This window comes from Urocitellus parryii, chromosome 1, assembly GCF_045843805.1.
Source record: "Urocitellus parryii isolate mUroPar1 chromosome 1, mUroPar1.hap1, whole genome shotgun sequence".
Lineage (NCBI taxonomy): Eukaryota > Metazoa > Chordata > Mammalia > Rodentia > Sciuridae > Urocitellus > Urocitellus parryii.
Window position 1 is genome coordinate 213906993 of NC_135531.1, and position 18959 is coordinate 213925951.

The 18959-nt window shown below is 35.3% G+C and overlaps 1 protein-coding gene across 2 annotated transcripts in view; it reads right to left on the reverse strand.

The window, feature by feature from the left end:
- Ly75 (lymphocyte antigen 75) overlaps positions 1–18959 on the reverse strand; it is a 90999-nt gene that overhangs the window by 13424 nt on the left and 58616 nt on the right. For both annotated transcript variants that reach the window (XM_077802652.1, XM_026393091.2), the window contains exons 24-30: positions 17005–17134; positions 15701–15927; positions 13184–13349; positions 11429–11596; positions 9754–9870; positions 3392–3586; positions 1000–1226 (exon numbers count right to left, since the gene is read on the reverse strand). In XM_077802652.1, the coding sequence (XP_077658778.1) occupies positions 1000–1226; positions 3392–3586; positions 9754–9870; positions 11429–11596; positions 13184–13349; positions 15701–15927; positions 17005–17134 (1230 nt within the window). The remainder of the gene's footprint in view (positions 1–999; positions 1227–3391; positions 3587–9753; positions 9871–11428; positions 11597–13183; positions 13350–15700; positions 15928–17004; positions 17135–18959) is intronic.

The window sequence follows — 18959 nt, forward strand, 5'->3', positions numbered from 1 at the left end:
CAATCTAAGCTTAGATGTATGCCTTCAAATATGACATAAAGAACAATATACATACTTAAAAAAGTATTAGAATGGAATGCTAATTATTTGCTCACAAATATCACAGTTCCAGATATATACTATAGATCTGGACATATTAGATCTATATAATCAGAAATTTACTTTTGATGCAGTGATTTAGGACTTTTGCTCTGGCATTATTTAGGTAAGAATTTAAATTTATGGATTTATTTTTTTAAAAAGGATGAGTTTTACATAACACTTGAAATTAAATGACATGCAGTATCTTCCACTTATCATAATTACATATTTATATTCCCAATCTTCATATTGCTCTAAATATTGTTTTTTTTGTGTTTTATGGTTTTGTGGTTTGTGTCTGGCTACAATTTCCACATCAAACAGCAGGGCTAGAAAAGGAAAATACTTCCCAAGAAAATCAAAATGGGAAAACTACATTAATTAATAAAATTAAAACAGTGGCACTGATACATTCATCAGCAGAACATTAATCTTAAGTGGTGCTAATTTCTAGCAGAAAAGTGGGAAGAAAGTGTTCATATAAGTCCTACCTGTGTTGAGAAATTTACCTGGCAATTTACATAAATTCTTGTGTTAATATCTCCATGAAAATATTATTACCCTGATTTTACATATGAGGAAATTGGGTTACAATGGCTAAATAAGATGCTCATGATCAACTAGTAGAAATGGAAGACAGTTATTAGTATTGAAATTCAGATTTTTCTGCTTTTACTTCCTTTTCGCCAGCTTTGCAACTGGTCAGCCCCAAAGAGGCTACAGAGGTACTGTTCAGAAATGGATCCCTGGGTGCTTGGGATGGCGGCCATTTACCCCAGTGCATTCTACAAATATAATTTTTTACTTGTTCCATGATGGGGTTCTAGGACTTAATCTGATATTGTGCTTTGAGTTAATATCTAATGTCAAGTTTCCAACCTTCAAAGTAACAGATTTGATAAACAAATCAAGACTTACATCATGACTTGAGAGCCCAACCCACAGTGGAAATCCATCACGTTTTACAATATCTTCCAAAAAGACCTGGCCATTTTCATTATGAACACTTGCCAAATGACCTCCACTTTGAGAACACGTCTTTAATGCTTCATACCATGTTAGCTTTTTCTGAACAACACTATAAATACCATCTTCATATGGAATAAGCTGTGGCAGTGTAGTATTATATTCTTCTTTGTAGTCAACTGGAACATTTAAAATAAGTGTTAGTAATTAAATTTAAATTATTTCAAATACACATTTTGGATAAAATGACATGCAACCATTTAAAAATTAAACTGATTTCATTATACATAAGGGTAGTCAAAAGCATACTTTATTTTTCTATTGCCACAGAACATATAATAGACTCTTACATATTATAGTTGTCTGGTTGATTTTTTTTTAAAGGCATAAACATCGTCTTTATTTAAGAAGCTCATGTAATATTTGGAGACAGAAAACAGCAATACCTGAAATTATGACAAAACTGCTAACCACTAGGATATGTGAGACTGACTGCGAAGGAGAGATTTATCTGTATTCATGCCTGCTTGGAAAACCAGGTCTGGAAATTCAGGGGAAATTAAGACTAAAGAGAAATAAGTTATCCAGAAAGTAAGGAAGCGTTAAAAAAACAAAACCCCACAATGATGAGGCTATTTCAAAGGGACACTGCAGCCAGAGGAAAGAGCAAACAACCAGGAGTGCACCCTAGGACTAGAAGGTGAGGCAAAAGTAAGAATAAAAAGAAGTATGGCAACAAGGGAGTCCTAAAAACAAATAATCAGAAGTAAATGAGGCATAAATAAATGTAAATATATAAATAAAATATATAAAACATAAAATAAAAAATAAAATATGTATAAATAAATGACCAAATTTTAAACGGAAGAAGACAGATCTCTTATGCAGAATTCCAAGTAATTCATATAGATACTCCCTCCTCAGGAACGTAGAGGATAACAGTCTATCCCATATGTGTGGACTGCGCACAGTAACTCCTTTACAAAGAGTACAGCGTGGAGAGGGGGAAAGGCTACTGCACAGTAGAGAAACCTAATAAACACTACCTTGGGCCAAGCTATCAAGGTTAAAATCTACAGTGATAAGACATATTGCTTGTACCATTCATGCCATGATGAAAACAGCACCTTACATCTGAGGTCCCCTACTAACTCAAAGCTCCAGTTTAATCACGAGAAAAACATCAGCCAAACCAACTAAGGGATCTTCTACAAAACACACCACCAGTGCTCCTGAAAACCATCAAGGTTATCAAAAACAACAAAAGTCTGAGGAAACATCACCGCCAAGGGGAGGCTAAAGGGATGTGATGGCTGAATGCAATGTGCCATCCTGGATAGAATCCTCAACAGAAAAAGGCATTTGGTAAAAACTAAGGAAATAATGTAGAGACTTTAGCTAATAATAATGTATTAATACTGGCTTATTCATTGTGACAGATATGCCATGCTAATGTCATCAGGGGTGAGTGGTTGTGATTATATATTGTGCAGCTTTTCATAAAGCTATTCTAAAATGAAAACTTTATTAAAAATGACAAAAGAGAAGAAAATTAAAAGCTTCTTGGCAGGAAGAAAAAATAAATAAAGGTACAAATATGATGCTAAATGTACTCTACACAGGGAGACAATTAAAGAAGTCCAGCCTGAGGAAAAAAATGCTTAAGGAGCAAGAATGGGAAGCAGATTGGGGCTGGGAGGAGGCATAGAAATAGGGAAGAGAGGCTGGTGTCTGAGGTCGCAAAAATTTACATGGACTCCCAGTAACTGGTAAGAGAGGATGCCAGGATGCTCTTCTGCAGCATTATGAGGGGAGTTGATGAGCCAGGATGCAACTGTGATGTGCTCTGTAACAGCAGAGAGCTGAGAGCAGGTTGAGAGCTCAGAGCAGTCTTCAGCGGTGAAAATTTAAACATGCATTTCAAAATGGGTTTATTTAAGGACTAGGCAAGGTCAAGAGACATTAAATTTTGCCTGGAATGTCAAATCTCTACCCAAACATTCCTTCTTGTTTTCTATTTTTTTCTTCTCCAAGTGTCACTTCCTCCCGGAGGCATTCCTTGCTTTCATTATTCCTGTTTTTGTTCAGCTCTTTTGTTTGTACCAAAAAATCTAACACTAACCTACCTACGACAAAGAGGTTAATGATGTCTCTCCACCTACATTTTACTCCTTCAGGAGGAGGCCAGGACACCCGGGCCCCAGGCTTTCTCCTCCTCTGAAACCTGTGCAGCACCTGTCCTGAGACTGAATGAAGCTCTCAGCACAGGTGCATGATTCCCACCTGTGCAGCTTCGCCTTACACTCTCCTTCCTTGGAATAGAAACTCACCTTTGCATACTTACCCATTTCAATTTTACAAGCAAGAATGCTGTGCTGGTAAAAATTGAGTGTTTCTTCAAGAACATTAAAGGTCTGAATATCCCAGAAGCCATCAGTACTCAACCCAGCCAAAAACTTGCCGTTTTTTACAGTGGGTCTTCCTGCTCGCCAGTGTGTATAAGACAGCATGGTCTTATCAAACCACATGAGAGAATTATCTAGAAAGGTATATATTTTTACTATGCTTAGAGATTAAATCAAAACTTACAACAGGGTTAATATTTCAAACAACTGATTTTTCTGTCTCCTTTTCCTTCCTTCTAAAAGGTTGGATGATTATGTATATCTCTTTAAAATAGTTTCTGATTATAACAGTAAATCATGCTTATTTCTAATTTGGAAAATATAAATTATAAACATTAAGATCAAAATTTACCCTAAATGGAGAAAAACTGAAGGCATTCCCTCTAAAATCTGGAACAAGACAGGGGTGCCCTCTATCACCACTTCTATTCAATTTAGTTCTCGAAGTACTAGCCAGAGCAATTAGACAGACAAAAGAAATTAAAGGCATAAAAATAGGAAAAGAAGAAGTTAAATTATCGCTATTTGCGGATGACATGATAATATACTTAACAGACCCTAAAGGGTCTACAAAGAAGCTGCTAGAGTTAATAAATGAATTCAGCAAAGTGGCAGGTTATAAAATCAACACGCATAAATCAAAGGCATTCCTGTATATCAGCAACAAAACCTCTGAAATGGAAATGAGGACAACCACTTCATTCACAATATCCTCAAAGAAAATAAGATACTTGGGAATCAACCTAACAAAAGAGGTGAAAGATTTATACAATGAAAACTACAGAACCCTAAAGAGAGAGAGAGAAGAAGATCTCAGAAGATGGAAAAATGTACCCTGTTCATGGATAGGCAGAACTAACATCATCAAAATGGCGATATTACCCAAAGTTCTCTACAGGTTTAATGCGATGCCAATCAAAATCCCAACGGCATTTCTTGTAGAAATAGATAAAGCAATCAGGAAATTCATATGGAAAAACAAAAGACCCAGAATAGCAAAAGCAATTCTAAGCAGGAAGTGTGAATCTGGAGGTATAGCGATACCAGAGTTCAAACTGTACTACAAAGCAATAGTAACAAAAACAGCATGGTACTGGTACCAAAACAGGTGGGTGGACCAATGGTACAGAATAGAGGACACAGAGACTAATCCACAATGTTACAACTATCTTATATTTGATAAAGGGGCTAAAAACATGCAATGGAGGAAGGATAGCATCTTCAACAAATGGTGCTGGGAAAATTGGAAATCCATATGCAACAAAATGAAATTGAATCCCTTTCTCTCGCCAGCCACAAAAGTTAACTCAAAATAGATCAAGGAGCTAGATATCAAACCAGAGACACTGCGTCTGATAGAAGAAAAAGTTGGCTCCGATCTACATATTGTGGGGTCGGGCTCCAAATTCCTTAATAGGACGCCCATAGCCCAAGAGTTAACAACAAGAATAAACAAATGGGACTTACTTAAACTAAAAAGTTTTTTCTCAGCAAGAGAAACAATAAAAGAGGTAAATAGAGAGCCTACATCCTGGGAACAAATTTTTACCCCCCACACATCAGATAGAGCCCTAATATCCAGAATGTACAAAGAACTCAAAAAATTAAATAATAAGATAACAAATAACCCAATCAACAAATGGGCCAAGGACCTGAACAGACATTTCTCAGAGGAGGACATACAATCAATCAACAAGTACATGAAAAAATGCTCACCATCATTAGCAATCAGAGAAATGCAAATCAAAACCACCCTAAGATACCATCTCACTCCAGTAAGATTGGCAGCCATTATGAAGTCAAACAACGATAAGTGTTGGCGAGGATGTGGGGAAAAGGGTACACTTGTACACTGCTGGTGGGACTGCAAAATGGTGAGGCCAATTTGGAAAGCAGTATGGAGATTCCTGGGAAAGCTGGGAATGGATCCACCATTTGACCCAGCTATCGCCCTTCCCTGAGGACTTTAAAAGAGCGCACTATAGGGATACGGCCACATCAATGATTATAGCGGCACAATTCACAATAGCTAGACTGTGGAACCAACCTAGATGCCCTTCAATAGATGAATGGATAAAAAAATGTGGCATCTATATACAATGGAGTATTATGCAGCACTAAGAAATGACAAAATCATAGAATTTGCAGGGAAATGAATGGCATTAGAGCAGATTATGCTAAGTGAAGCTAGCCAAGCCCTAAAAAACAAATGCCAAATGTCTTCTTTGATATAAAGAGAGCAACTAAGAACAGAACAGGAAGGAAGAGCATGAGGAAAAAGACTAACAGTAAACAAAGACGAATGGGGGGAGAGAAAGGGAGAGAGAAGGGAAAGGATATGCAAATGGTAGGAGACCTTCAATGATACACAAAAGTATAAGAGGTTATGATGGGCAAGGGGGATGGGGAAAAAAGGGAGAGAATTGAACAACAGCAGAGGAGGCAGAGAGGGAAGGTGGGAGGGGAGGGGAGGGGGGATAGTAGGGGTTAGGAAAGGTAGCAGATTAAAACAGTCACTAATATGCCATTAGGTAAAAATGTGAGTATGTAACAGATGTGATTCTGCTATCTGTATTTGGGGTAGAAATGGGAGTTCAAAACCCAATGGAGTCAAATGTATGAAAGATGATTTATCAAGAGCTCTGTAATGTATGGAACAATCAATAAAAAAAAAGATCAAAATTTACCTATAATTCCATCCTTCAATAACTTAATGTTTTATTATTTTTTGTGAAATATCCCTTTCTCTGACATGTATTTAATTGCAATGGAAATTAACAACTATTTTATAAAAAATATGGATATATTACAAAATTATGACAGAAATCTTCTCTCTGGACATAAGCTCTACAGAATTATGCCTACTCATGGTTAACGGATTTAAAGAAAGATAAGACAATTCAATGTGGAAACTATAGTTTTCTCAAAAAAATGATGGATATCCACATGCAAAAACTAATGAAGTTGTATCCCATGCTGTCACCACATACAAAATTAACTCAAAGGGATGGGGATATAGCTCAGTTGGTAGAGTGCTTGCTTCATATGCACAAGGCCTGGATTCAATCCCTAGCAACACACACACACACACACACACACACACACACACACACAAAATTAACTCAAAATAGGCTACAGACCTAAATGTAAGAGCTAAAACTATCAAACCTTTATAATAAAACACAGAAATAAGTCTTCATGACCCTAGAATATGCAAAGCCTTCTTAGACATGCACAAGTAGTGAAGGGAAAAATATATAAATCATACTACATCAAAACAAAAAAATTTTGTGCTATCAGGAAAGTGATGGGAGAAAATATTGGCACATCATTTATCTGACAGGGGGTTTATATATTTTATTAGGAATTATATACCTGAGGTGTAAATCAAGAGAAATAGAAACATGTACACACAAAAACTTACACATGAATGTTCAGAGAAGCATTATTCCTAATAACCAAAAATGTAAAAACAACCTGACTATCCACCAGCTAATGAATGGAAATAAAATATGGTATACCTATAGAATGGGACATTATTTGGCCACAGAAAGGAAAGACATACTGATACATGCTACAATATGGATGAACTTTGAAAGCTTGATGCTAAAGTGAAAGAAGCCAGTCCCCCAAATATCACATATTGTATGACACCATTTATATGAATTGTCTAGAATAGGCAATTTGTAGAGACCAACAGTAGACTGGTAGTTGCTGAAGTCCTGAGACTGATAAGGAATGGGGAGGGGCGGGAAGAGAATACTAATGGGTAAGGTGTTTCTTTTTGAGACAGTGATGGCTGCACAACTCTGTGACTGTATTAAAAGCCATTAAACTATACACTGTAAGTGGCTGGATTATATGATACAGGCATGTCTCAATAAACAGTTCAAAAAAAAAAGATGCTAAGTTTGTTAAAATTATAGGCTGGAATGAAAAGTGATGCCATCATTATCTACCATACCCACTGCAGTCCTGGTCACTTCTACCTTTCACTGATTAACATCTCCCAGAGCAAGCAATAGACCTAAGCATTGGCCGGCACCAAGAACTCACACCCCAAGGCTGTGCGTATGACTTGGTTCTTACTTGTTGCTTTATAACACCTTAGTTCCCCAGTTCCTTTTTCCTTTTTTTGGATCTTCAAAAGTTACCAGTTTTCTAAACAATACAACAGGCAGTGATATATTTCTAAAGTTGCCGTGAGGAAAGGTCACTTTTTCACCTAGCAGGTAGTATCTCTCAGCTGCCATATTGATTCAGTAATTCCTATTCAAGGCCCCACTGTTGAAAAATCAGAAGGTTTTAAAAACCAAAGCCCTTTTATAAGTGCTATATATAATTAAATATTCTGTAAGTATTCTAAAGTAACTAAAAACAGTGACTTATGGATATTAATTAAATCAGGAAAAATTAAATTTAAACCAAATTTAGTGTTTGAAAAAAATCCTTCTATGTCTCTTCATATGTCTATATATTTTAGTAAAATTTTTGTTACCTATATATTTTATAAAAGTTTAGATAACCTGAAGTCTTTGGATATGAAAACACTTTTTAAAAAGTGCTTTATGTGTTTTTTTATTGATTTTTTAAAAAATAAATTACAGTGGAATGCATTATAATTCTTATTACACATATACAGCACAATTTTTCATCTCTGGTTGTATATAAAGTATGCTGACACCAATTCGTGTCTTCATACATGTACTTTGGATAATGATGTCCATCACATTCCACCATCTTTTTTTTTTTTTTAAGAGAGAGAGAGAGAGAGAGAGAGAGAATTTTTTTTTTTAATATTTATTCTTTAGTTCTCGGCGGACACAACATCTTTGTTGGTATGTGGTGCTGAGGATCGAACCCGGGCTGCAGGCATGCCAGACGAGCGCGCTACCGCTTGAGCCACATCCCCAGCCCATTCCACCATCTTTTACAGAACTTAGAATATGTTTCCTGTTGTTTCTGATGATATAACTACAACTGACATCTGAGTACACAATTTCAATCTCTGAATCCTGGGTTTGTTTTCTAATGCTCAATACAACACCGTTGTTTCTTCAGTCACTTTCAGGCAAAGTCTATTCTATCATGTTTTTCTCCATTTTTTTTTCTTACCCCTAAAATTTTAATGTACTCACGTGTTATTAAAGAAAAGCACTGGGCCAATTAAGTCCTACTATGATGAACTAATTCATCCTCAACTAGCAGCCCAAGGCTTACATATTGCTTCACAGTTTAATCTTCATTAACTCACTTGTAAGAATAAACATTTAAAAAAACAGTGGCAACCCTAAAAAGCAGTTAGATTAGCAAAGAAAAAAGCATACATTTTTTTAAATGGTCAGATTTAGACTGGGGTTGTGGCTCAGAGCACTCGCCTGCACATGTGAGGCACTGGGTTCGATCCTCAGCACCACATATAAAAAATAAGCAAATATAATAAAGGCATGCTGTCCATCTACAACTATAAAAAAAAAGTAGATTTGAATAACTTAGCCTCCTTTTCTACCCTACTTCTGGCTTCTTGTCCTGTGTCCCCTTCTAGGTGAAATGTATGTTTTTCATACTTTGTGCCCACAGAAAGATTTTCTTTTGTGTAACTTCATAACTTTCATGGTTTCCAGTATACCTCTGAGTAACTTTCTAAATTGGTCCAGTGTCCTCTATATTAGATGCAGTGTTTTTAAAAATTTCTCATCAATCAAATTTTGGATTAGTGGTGTTTAGTCCTATTTTTAAATATTCTATTCCACTGTAAGACCAGGGATGTTGTTTTCCTGTTGCTTATTACCCTATGCCTACCCCAAGCCAGTGCTATAAACCCAAAGGTGAAATATTAATAAAAGTGTGATTCTGTTGTCATTCATTCCACATAGTTAGTTGAGATATAAAGTAAGTACTAGAGATTTATATGTGAGTGTGGTCATTTTTAGTCTTGAGTTTCCAGAAGGAAGAGTGGAGGACAGAAATTTTTTTCCAGTATTTAACTCTTAGCTTGGTGGTAAAGGTATAACAATGGCATTAGCAGAGACATAAAAACTGTCTTGGTATGTGTATAAGTTAGAGCAAGTACATAGTTATGCTTTTAAAAATTTTTGGCAATACTAGCAATCAAACACAGGGCCTCATATATGTTAAGCAAGGGTTTTACCACAGAGCTATATCCCCGACCCCTGCATAATTATATTTTTTGTATATTGATAAATCACATACTTTGAAGAACTAGACTTCTACAGTTTGACAAGAAGGCTATAATGAAGGGCTAATATAAACAGAGAAAATTGGCAGATTTACAACTTACTTTCATAAGTTATTCCTAACATGACCCATGAAGCCATGTAATTGAAGTATAGAAGTTGTTCAAGAACAAAGTTATTCTCCTTTTCATCTCGAATACTCAACATGTGTGATTGTGAATCTGTTAAATAATAAAGTTGATAATTTTAATAATTAATTATCCAGAACATTTTATTTTGTTTGACAAATTTAGGAAGTTTTATTCCCCAATTTAATATTCTTCAAAACATATGCAATATTGAAAAATTAGAAAGACACAAAACTGAAGCTATCTCATTATACTAAAATGAATAAATTAAATATTCAAACATTTTAAATATTAAATGTGGTCCTACAGTGTAGTGGAAAACTAGTATCCAAGTAAAGAATTTTAGACATTGATTCATTTAACTTTCCTTATTTAGAGCTCATCATCCAGGTGGCACAAATCCACCTACATTAATGACATATTATCAAGAGATTACTCTGTAATAAAAAAAAGCCTTTGGCTAGGCATGGTAGTGCACATCTATAATCCCAGCAGCTGGGGAGGCTGGAAGGATCGCAAGTTCAAAGCCAGCCTCAGCAATGGCAAGGCACTAAGCAATTCAGTGGGACCCTGTCTCTAAATAAAATACAAAATAGAACTGGGGATGTGGCTCGGGTGGTTGAGTGCCCCTGAGTTCAATCCTTGGTACCAAAAAAAAAAAAAGAAAGAAAGGAAAAAAAAAAAGCCTCTGAAATGGACTGTAAAACAACTTCCTATTAGGGTTAAAAAAAAAAAAGTCTAGTTTTTTTAATCTTTTTTTTTTTTTAGTTGTAGTTGGACATAATACCTTTATTTTATTTGTTTATTTTTATGTGGTTCTGAGGATCGAACCCAGCGCCTCACACGTGCTAGGCAAGCGCTCTACCGCTGAGCCACAACCCCAGCCCCAAAGTCTAGTATTTCTAAAATGTATTTCAGGAAATTAGCAAGGGGTCATCTCAGACAAGATCTACATGGATAAAATATTTGCAAACAGTGGTTTAAACAGAGATAAACTAGTTCATTTATGCCAGTATTAAAATAGACTCATGACTTGGAGAATGTCAAACAAGAGGTTTTGGAGTCTAGTGTTTATCTATCTGTTTTGCAGGACATCTCTCAAGACTAATGTTACATAGAGAACACTTTGGGGAATAATGGCTTGATATTTTCCAAAAGTACTTCCCACAAAGTTCACAGTTCCAAAAGTTCTGTTGTATAGAAGTCATAAATCTTCAATGGATTTCATAGGAAGTATCTCAAGTCTTGAGAGCTAAAAGTGTAAAATGTACATTTCTTTTAAGCCTGGCTGTTACTCAGTGCTATTTCTAAGCTTTTGACCACTTGAACTAACCTTTTTTTCACTTTTCCCTTTGTCTAGCTTGTTTGACATCCAGTTCTCTGCTCTCTAGTATCATTTCTTTTCCTTAAGATGAACCCATCTTGTTCACATATACAAAGACAGACTAGTTCTCAAATGGATGAACAAAGAAATTAATTTAATACTTGTCATTTGAACCATACACAAAATTTTATACATTGTCATTCATAATGTGGAAATAAGGAGATAAATATTTTTTAAATCAAATTACTAGTGCTAATTAGAAATATTTATAACAGTTTTTTTAAAATTAGTATGATACAAAATATAATAACAGTATAATATACTTACTCAGTTTCTGGCACTTAGAATGAACTTCATCTTGTGTTGTTGCCATATGTCTATTCTTTGTTATCATAAAATTATAGCAAGAGTTCTGAAATGATATCCACGGAGTATTTAGAACAGGAGATGGACATTTAACACTTTTGACTTGTTTGACCTCTTTTTCAGTGTCATCTAGAAAAAACAGTAAATGATAAGAATTCTAATTTTAGATGTAAATGTTAAACCCTGTTCATAGTCATTAGAACTAATTTGTAAGAAATATTTAGGAAGTCAAGTAGTAATAGCCTGGTGATGCTTGTTTTTCTGTTTATATTCAAATATTATGTATTGAAACTGTCTTTCTGTAGGGAAGAAATTTTCTTTCCCCTATTGTGAAATAGAAGAATGTAAAAAATTAGGTGTTAGATTAAATGCAGTTTCTGTCTTCCTGCATTATGAAATATCAAGTACAAGGGGCCACCTCAGAGAAACTATACAAAACTACTAATTAACAAGCACTTCACTATAACTTTAAAAATTCATTTTCATTACTGACATCTCTAATTTAATTAATTATTATTTATTTATTTTTGGTACCAGGGATTAAATCCAGAGACACTCAACCACTGAGTCACATCCCTAGCCCTTTTTATTTTTTTTATTTTGAGACAGGGTCTTGCTAAGTTGCTGAGGCTGACCTTGAATTTGTGAGCTTCCTGCCTTGGCCTCCCAAGCCACTGGGATTACAGGCATGTGCCACGGTGCCTGGCTATAGGAACAGTTTAATGAAATAGTTGATGTTCTAACTAAGTTATTACTTTAACCAAATCAAACAGAAATATAATTTAAAATATGGCCTCTAGAGAGTCTGCTTTTTTGTTCATTTTATGAAAGGCTGTGCACTTAAGAAGATGTAAATATAGATACGCTCTACTCACAATAAATCAAATTAGCTTAATATGTAGTATAGACCATTCAGTATCTTCCCCACCTCACAATAAATTCTTTTGTCTCTAAAATAGCATGTTCTTTCTATCACAAACCCACAAATGTAGGCCCCTGACAGTCATAAAATCATTTTCCTCTAATTGGTCTAGAGGTTGTATATCTGACTCAGGCTAAATCCATCAAAGTCTAAGAATACAAAAAGTGAAATTCTGAAACATTAACTCGTCTCCACTTACATCTATTAAGTAAAAGTTGAAGAGACACCAAACACCACTATATGCAGAGACAAGTAAAATGTATATAAAGAACCGAGTGCAGATACACAGGGAAAAACAGGTGGAAGGGAACATCTCTGGATTCCTGATCTCCATCCCCTAGGAGGCTCAGCTCTTTCCCTATTTCTAGGGTTCTAATTTCCCTTTTGCTTTAAGCTATCTTGAGCTTGTCATTGCTACTTGCAATCAACTGAATCTTAACAGTGGATCATAAAAGTTTGTTAGTTGTTGATGTTAAGAATTATGAAAGAATTCCAACAAAAGTAGATTTTCTAAAACAACATGAATTCAAAATATATGCAAAATGAGGCTAAAAATGGGACTTTACATGTCAATAAAGTGTTAACTGATATAAAAATGAAGATAAAAATGTCAAATAAAAACGCGTGATTTTAAAATAATTCTACTTCAATAGAAATGCTTGCAACAAAATTTGTTATAAAAAGGACATTATAATTTCTTTATAATTCCAACATCAAATTTTATAAAGCCACTCAAAATTTTACTATTGATAAGACCAATAATTTAAGCATTAAAATATTTGAAATCCACATACTTCCTGGGTAGTAGCAAATAGCACCTGGTTGCTTATCATTGCAATCAGCCGTTTTCCAGAATCCATCAGTGTCTAATATTACACAGTCTTCAAGTTGCCTGTTGTTGTCTGCCCAGCGACTAAAATGAAGAGGTTTCCCATCTGACCAACCAAAGTTTAGCTCATCCTAAAAGGAGCAGAAATACATTTCAAATAATAAAACTCATGTTATCCCTTTTGTATTATTTTTACCCTCTACTTTTAAAGGAACATTTTAATGAAAGGAACAGAGATACATGTCACATAACACTTAGAATGTCCCAGGCACTTTTCTAAGTGTTTTAAAAGTATCAACTTTCTTAACCCTCATAACAATCACGAAAGAGGTACTATTATTACCTCTATTTTACAGATGAGGGGAACTGAGGGTATGTAATGTGTGCAAAGTCATAGTGCTGGGATTCTAATCCAGGCTGCCAGTCCTTAAAATCTATGGTTCTCACCATGACACTCTGCTGCCTCACATATCATCGGAACTATTGGTTGTTGGAAACCGGAAAGTTAAAATGGAGTGAGAACTGCTGTAAGCAAGGATGAAAAGGTGCAGTGGGAAGAATGGCTTTGGAGCTAAGCATATCTGGTTTTGAATTCAGTTTAGTTATACTTACTAACTTTTGATTTGTGAGCCTATCTCTCCAAATTTCCATCTTCTCATCTATTAAATAGTATGACAGTTTCATGGGGCTAGAATTAATGGGATAATTAATTTCGGTTAGGTATAGAATATGTAACCCAATGATTAGCTGGACCACATAAATATTAGTTCCCTTTCTCTCTTTTTTTAAAAAAAAAATTTTCTTGGGCTGGGGATGTGGCTCAAGCGGTAGTGCGCTCGCCTGGCATGCGTGCTGCCCGGGTTCGATCCTCAGCGCCACATACAAGCAAAGATGTTGTGTCCACCGAAAACTAGAAAATGAATATTAAAAATTCTCTCTCTCTTTAAAGAAAAAAATTTCTTAGTTGTCAATGGTCCTTTATTTTATTTATTTACATGCAATGCTGAGAATCGAACCCAGTGCCTTACACATGCTAGGCAAGCGTACTACCACTGAGCAACAACTCCAGTCCAGTTCCTTTTCTCTTAACTCCTTAGGCCTTTTAAATTTCTCACTACTGTTTGACACTTGTTTTTAAGGCAGTTTCCTCCTTTATCTAGTCTGGGGTGGATAAGAAGCCTGGGGACACCTGTCTGTACATCCTGACAGGGACCTGATCACCCACCTATCTTGAGAAAGGATTTACAGAGTAGAAGTCCAGGGCATGGGTTGTGGGGTACAGCACCGTCTGAGTTTCCCCATGGTGCCACTAGGGCACTGGGCCTTATATAACCAATGCTGATCTGGTCCAACACTGAATCAAGCTTTCCTGAGCCCATATGCCTTGCTAGACATAGGCTCCTTAGTGAACCATAAACAGCAAACACAGTCAAGCCTTAGCACCACCAGCTGCTTCGTTCTGAACTATTCTTGACTAGAGGTCCAACTGTAACCATAGCAACCAATTCCTAAGCCCCCAAGGCCTCAATGTGGCCTTTGGGGTGTGATTTTGCTACACTCTTACCCACACTGCCTTGCCCTCTTTCCCCTGCGCTGTACCTCCCTCAGTTCCTGGCCCTAGGCTTTGGAACCTCCATTCCTTCCTAGTAAATCATCCCATTCTCAGTCTCCTTACTGAAAATAAGATCTCTTAATTAAAGTGATAAATATTTCCTTACTGAATTCTTGGCCTTAATTGATCTTAATCCAAACCTGGCTTTTCCAAGGGAATAACCTTTCAACACCCACAAGGGAAGGCTGTTTGTTCTTCCATTCTTAGAAATGGAAGGGCCATGAGAAAGGGGTAGTAGGTATTTTTACCTCCTTTGATCACTTCCTATAAGGGTTATGCTCTTCTTATTCACTGAAAACTCCCAATATTCTTGCCTCTGGCTGACATTCTCTGTAGATGTGGATCCCAGTTCCTTCCTGACGTTCCCTAAGATGGCCTGCGTCTTGCTCTGTCCTTCTGGCCCAGCTAACAACTTAGGGATGTTGTAACCCAGAATGGCTACACTTCTAACACTGTAAACAAGCCTTGGTCAGAGGAACACCATATCCTGTATGAATTCATAGGAAAATAGTTATTCTTCCCATCTTCATACTGCTCACTTCCCTCTCCACCCTTCACCCAGTGTCATTTTACTTCAGTAAAAAGTCTTCCAATATCTTTCCATTGCTCTCAAACTAAAGTATTATTTATTAATATCCTAAGAAATACTCTTTAAGATTTAGGGAAGGTTATGAAGATATATAATATACAAGCTATGCAGGATATGTTAAAATCAAGGGGAAATTAAGGAAAAACATATATTCATCAAATTTACTGGAGTCAGATTTAAAAACCTCTGTTTTTTTTTTTTTTCAGTCTACAAGAAATGCAATGCACAATAAAAATGTCACATCTGTCATCCAATCCTTGTGGTTGGAACTGAAAACTTACGTCTTGACTGAAGAGTCCAATCCAGAAGGAAGAGTTCCAAAGGACTGCCTGCACAGCGAGGAATGCCTGTTGGTAGGCATCGGTGATGCTCACCAGGTGCATGTTCTCCCTCAGGCACTCCTTTTGGGCGTCGAGCCACGTCAGTGTCTTTGGGATTATTTTGTACAGATTATTAAGATACTTTACAGTTTTTGAGGTGTTCTGCAAGGGCTGTCTGTCTTCAGTGTCTGTAAAAGAAAACAATAATAACAACCATCCCACACATGCATTGCAAGACATGGGACAAGTTTTCAAATGTTTCCCTGACTAATCTGCTTTAGGTATTTCTTGACTATTTGCTTGTTTTAAATTTTGGGGTAAGAGAATTAGGTATGTTTTGCTATGTACCTTAGGCAAAATGTCTGACCTGCAACATTTGGTTTCTAAAATCAGAACGAGATTTTGTTTAGTTGTTCTAAAAGTAGTCGGCAATAAGATTACCATTTTAGTTTGGTGCCAAATACTTCCTTTGTCTGAACTGCTTCACCAGGTAAGGTATTAAAAGTGTCCCCTTACAAAGTCCCCTTACAAAGTACCCTGAAACAATGCACAAAGCCACTTACAAGAGGAGATATTTGAATTCCTGCTTTATAGTATTTATCTGAATAAGGCAGTGACTAAAAAGCGTGGGACAAATGGGTAAAGATCAATTTAGAAAAAAAAACTGCCCAAGTACAAGAAATATACTTAAGGTTCTCATTGTGTAATAATTTTTTGTTGTTGTTGTTGTTCTTAAGTACTTGTTAAAAACTCTCTATGGTCAATGAAAAGCAATGTAATATCTTTTTCAAATTATGGATAATTTCTGTTTTTAAGTACCCATTTTATTTGTGTTTGGGTTATGAAGTCATAGTGATCCATTTATAGTGCTTTGTAACTTTAAAATTGGTGCTGAATTTAACAGTGAATATTTATACAGTACTGAATTACATTTAAAATATTGTTTTTTCTTCTCCTTTCCTCAAGATGAAAGCTAAAATTTGAATATACCAGAGTAGAAAGAACACAATTCACCCATAACTTACACTCAGTAGACAACTACTATTAAAAAATTCCATATTATATTTAATTTTTATATTTTATTAAGTATGGGAATGCCACTTGAAAAAAATCACATTCCATTTGAGATAATCTGCCACAATGAGGCAATATAATTTACCCATGATTATAAATTCATATGAATTCATTTATAAGATTTTTGTAAAAAAGAACCATATATTTCTAACAGCATAAAGTGCCTTAGTTATCTAGATAACAATTGATACCTGAATATTTCTGACAGAGAGATACAAAGTAGTATTCGCTGCAGGCAGTAAAATTCCACGACCCAGTGAAAGGTGACTTTGGGAGGTTGAGTATCACAGCACAGTGGTAGTGGGACTCTTCATCAAAGAACTGAACAAAAAGGCAAATATGGACATCGGATTATTAAACTAACAGTCTGAAGATCCCAGCAAGAAAATTCTGGATTCCAAATTGTTTTTGTCCCCCTGTAAAAATATCCCATCAAGGAACTTACTATGAAATTTCTATGAAAACCCTGATTAAACTTTCAAAGTCTAAGAAAAAGAACAATTAATTTGAGAAAAAACAAAATAGTGGCAATATGGTAAGTATATCTTCCAACAGATAAAGAAAAATTATTAGATATAAAATAAAAATAGCTATAATAATACTTAACATTCTCTCAGTCTTAATAGTTCAAATAGGCAAAAACATGATTAATTAAATTTATTCAATGTTTCTGAACTTTTTGTAATGATGAAATCTATACCTCATAATAGAGAATTCACCTTTAAGTTTGGGTCCAATATGAGTCACTGCAAAATTTCCATATATTAAGATAAAAGTTTACCTAGATTTCATTCTATAATTAACAATTTGAGACATAAAAATTATGCAAAGTATATTGTTCCTATATTTTTTATATATTTGAAACATCACACTTACAAAAATTTTTAAAAGTAACCTTATACCAGGAGCAAGAAATTCTAAAAAAAAAATGCTACTCCATAAATATTAAACCAAAATTGAAATAAAATAATTATAATAAAGAATAAAATTTTTAAAAATCCGAAAATGGAATATGGGCCGAACTTTTTGTGGAGGCAAATGTGTATTATTAAATGATTTCTCTTTTTTTTTAAAGGAAAAGCAGACTAAAAATTCAATATAAAAAACTAGAAACTGAACAAAAAAGTAACTCCAGGAAAAGCAGGACAGGAAAATGTGGAAGTAGCATGAATAAACATGGATTGAGCAATAGGCATAAAAAGTGAAAAAGAGAGTAGAGAAAACTAATAACATGCACCTATTTTTCTAAAACCTAAATAAGAAAAAGTAATAATGTTTAAACATTAAAATGCTTATCAAGTACTTTTCTTTCTTTCTTTCTTTTTTTTTTGTGTGTGTGTTGTGTACCACGGATTAAACTCAGGGGCACTCAACCACTGAGTCACATTTCCAGCCTTATTTTGTATTTTATTTAGAGAAAGGGTCTCACTGAGTTGTTTAGCACCTCATTGTTGCTGAAGCTGGCTTGGAACTTGAGATCCTCCTATCTCAGCCTCCTGAGCTGCTGTTTTTGGGGTTTCTTTTGGTGCTGGAGATCAAACCCTGGGTCTTGCACATTCATTGGTAATGCTTACCACTGAACTGTATTCCCAGCCCTCAAGTTGATCTCTTAATAGCACCTATAATTACTTATTATATAATACTATATGAGGAAAGTTGAGCTCATTAGTATTTATACTGTGATCTCATCTGTGCCAGGGAACCAATATGTAGAAACGATACTGAAATATATATTGTGGTTCTCTAAATCAGGGCTCAAATACGGTAAGTCATTAAGTAGGTCATGAAATCAATTCAGTGGATTTTGGCTGGCCTTTGTGATAATAAAACAGAACAGGATAGGATAGGATAAGAAAGAAGAGTGGAATGAAATGGACTAGAAGATAATAGAAGGAAAATATCAGGATGTACAATCTCTCAGGGTGGGTATTATTTCTTGAAACTTGTGTTTTCATTCAGTACTATATCTACATCTATGTACTGGATACTGATTTAAATATATTTCTTAACATGGATTATGGCTGAAAGTTTAAAAGCCATAAAAACAAAGTTTAAATTTAAGTGGAATCAGGGTTGACTCTGTGTGTGTGTGTGCGTGCGTGTGTGTGTGTGTGTGTGTGTGTGTGGTGTGTGTGTGTGTGTGTGT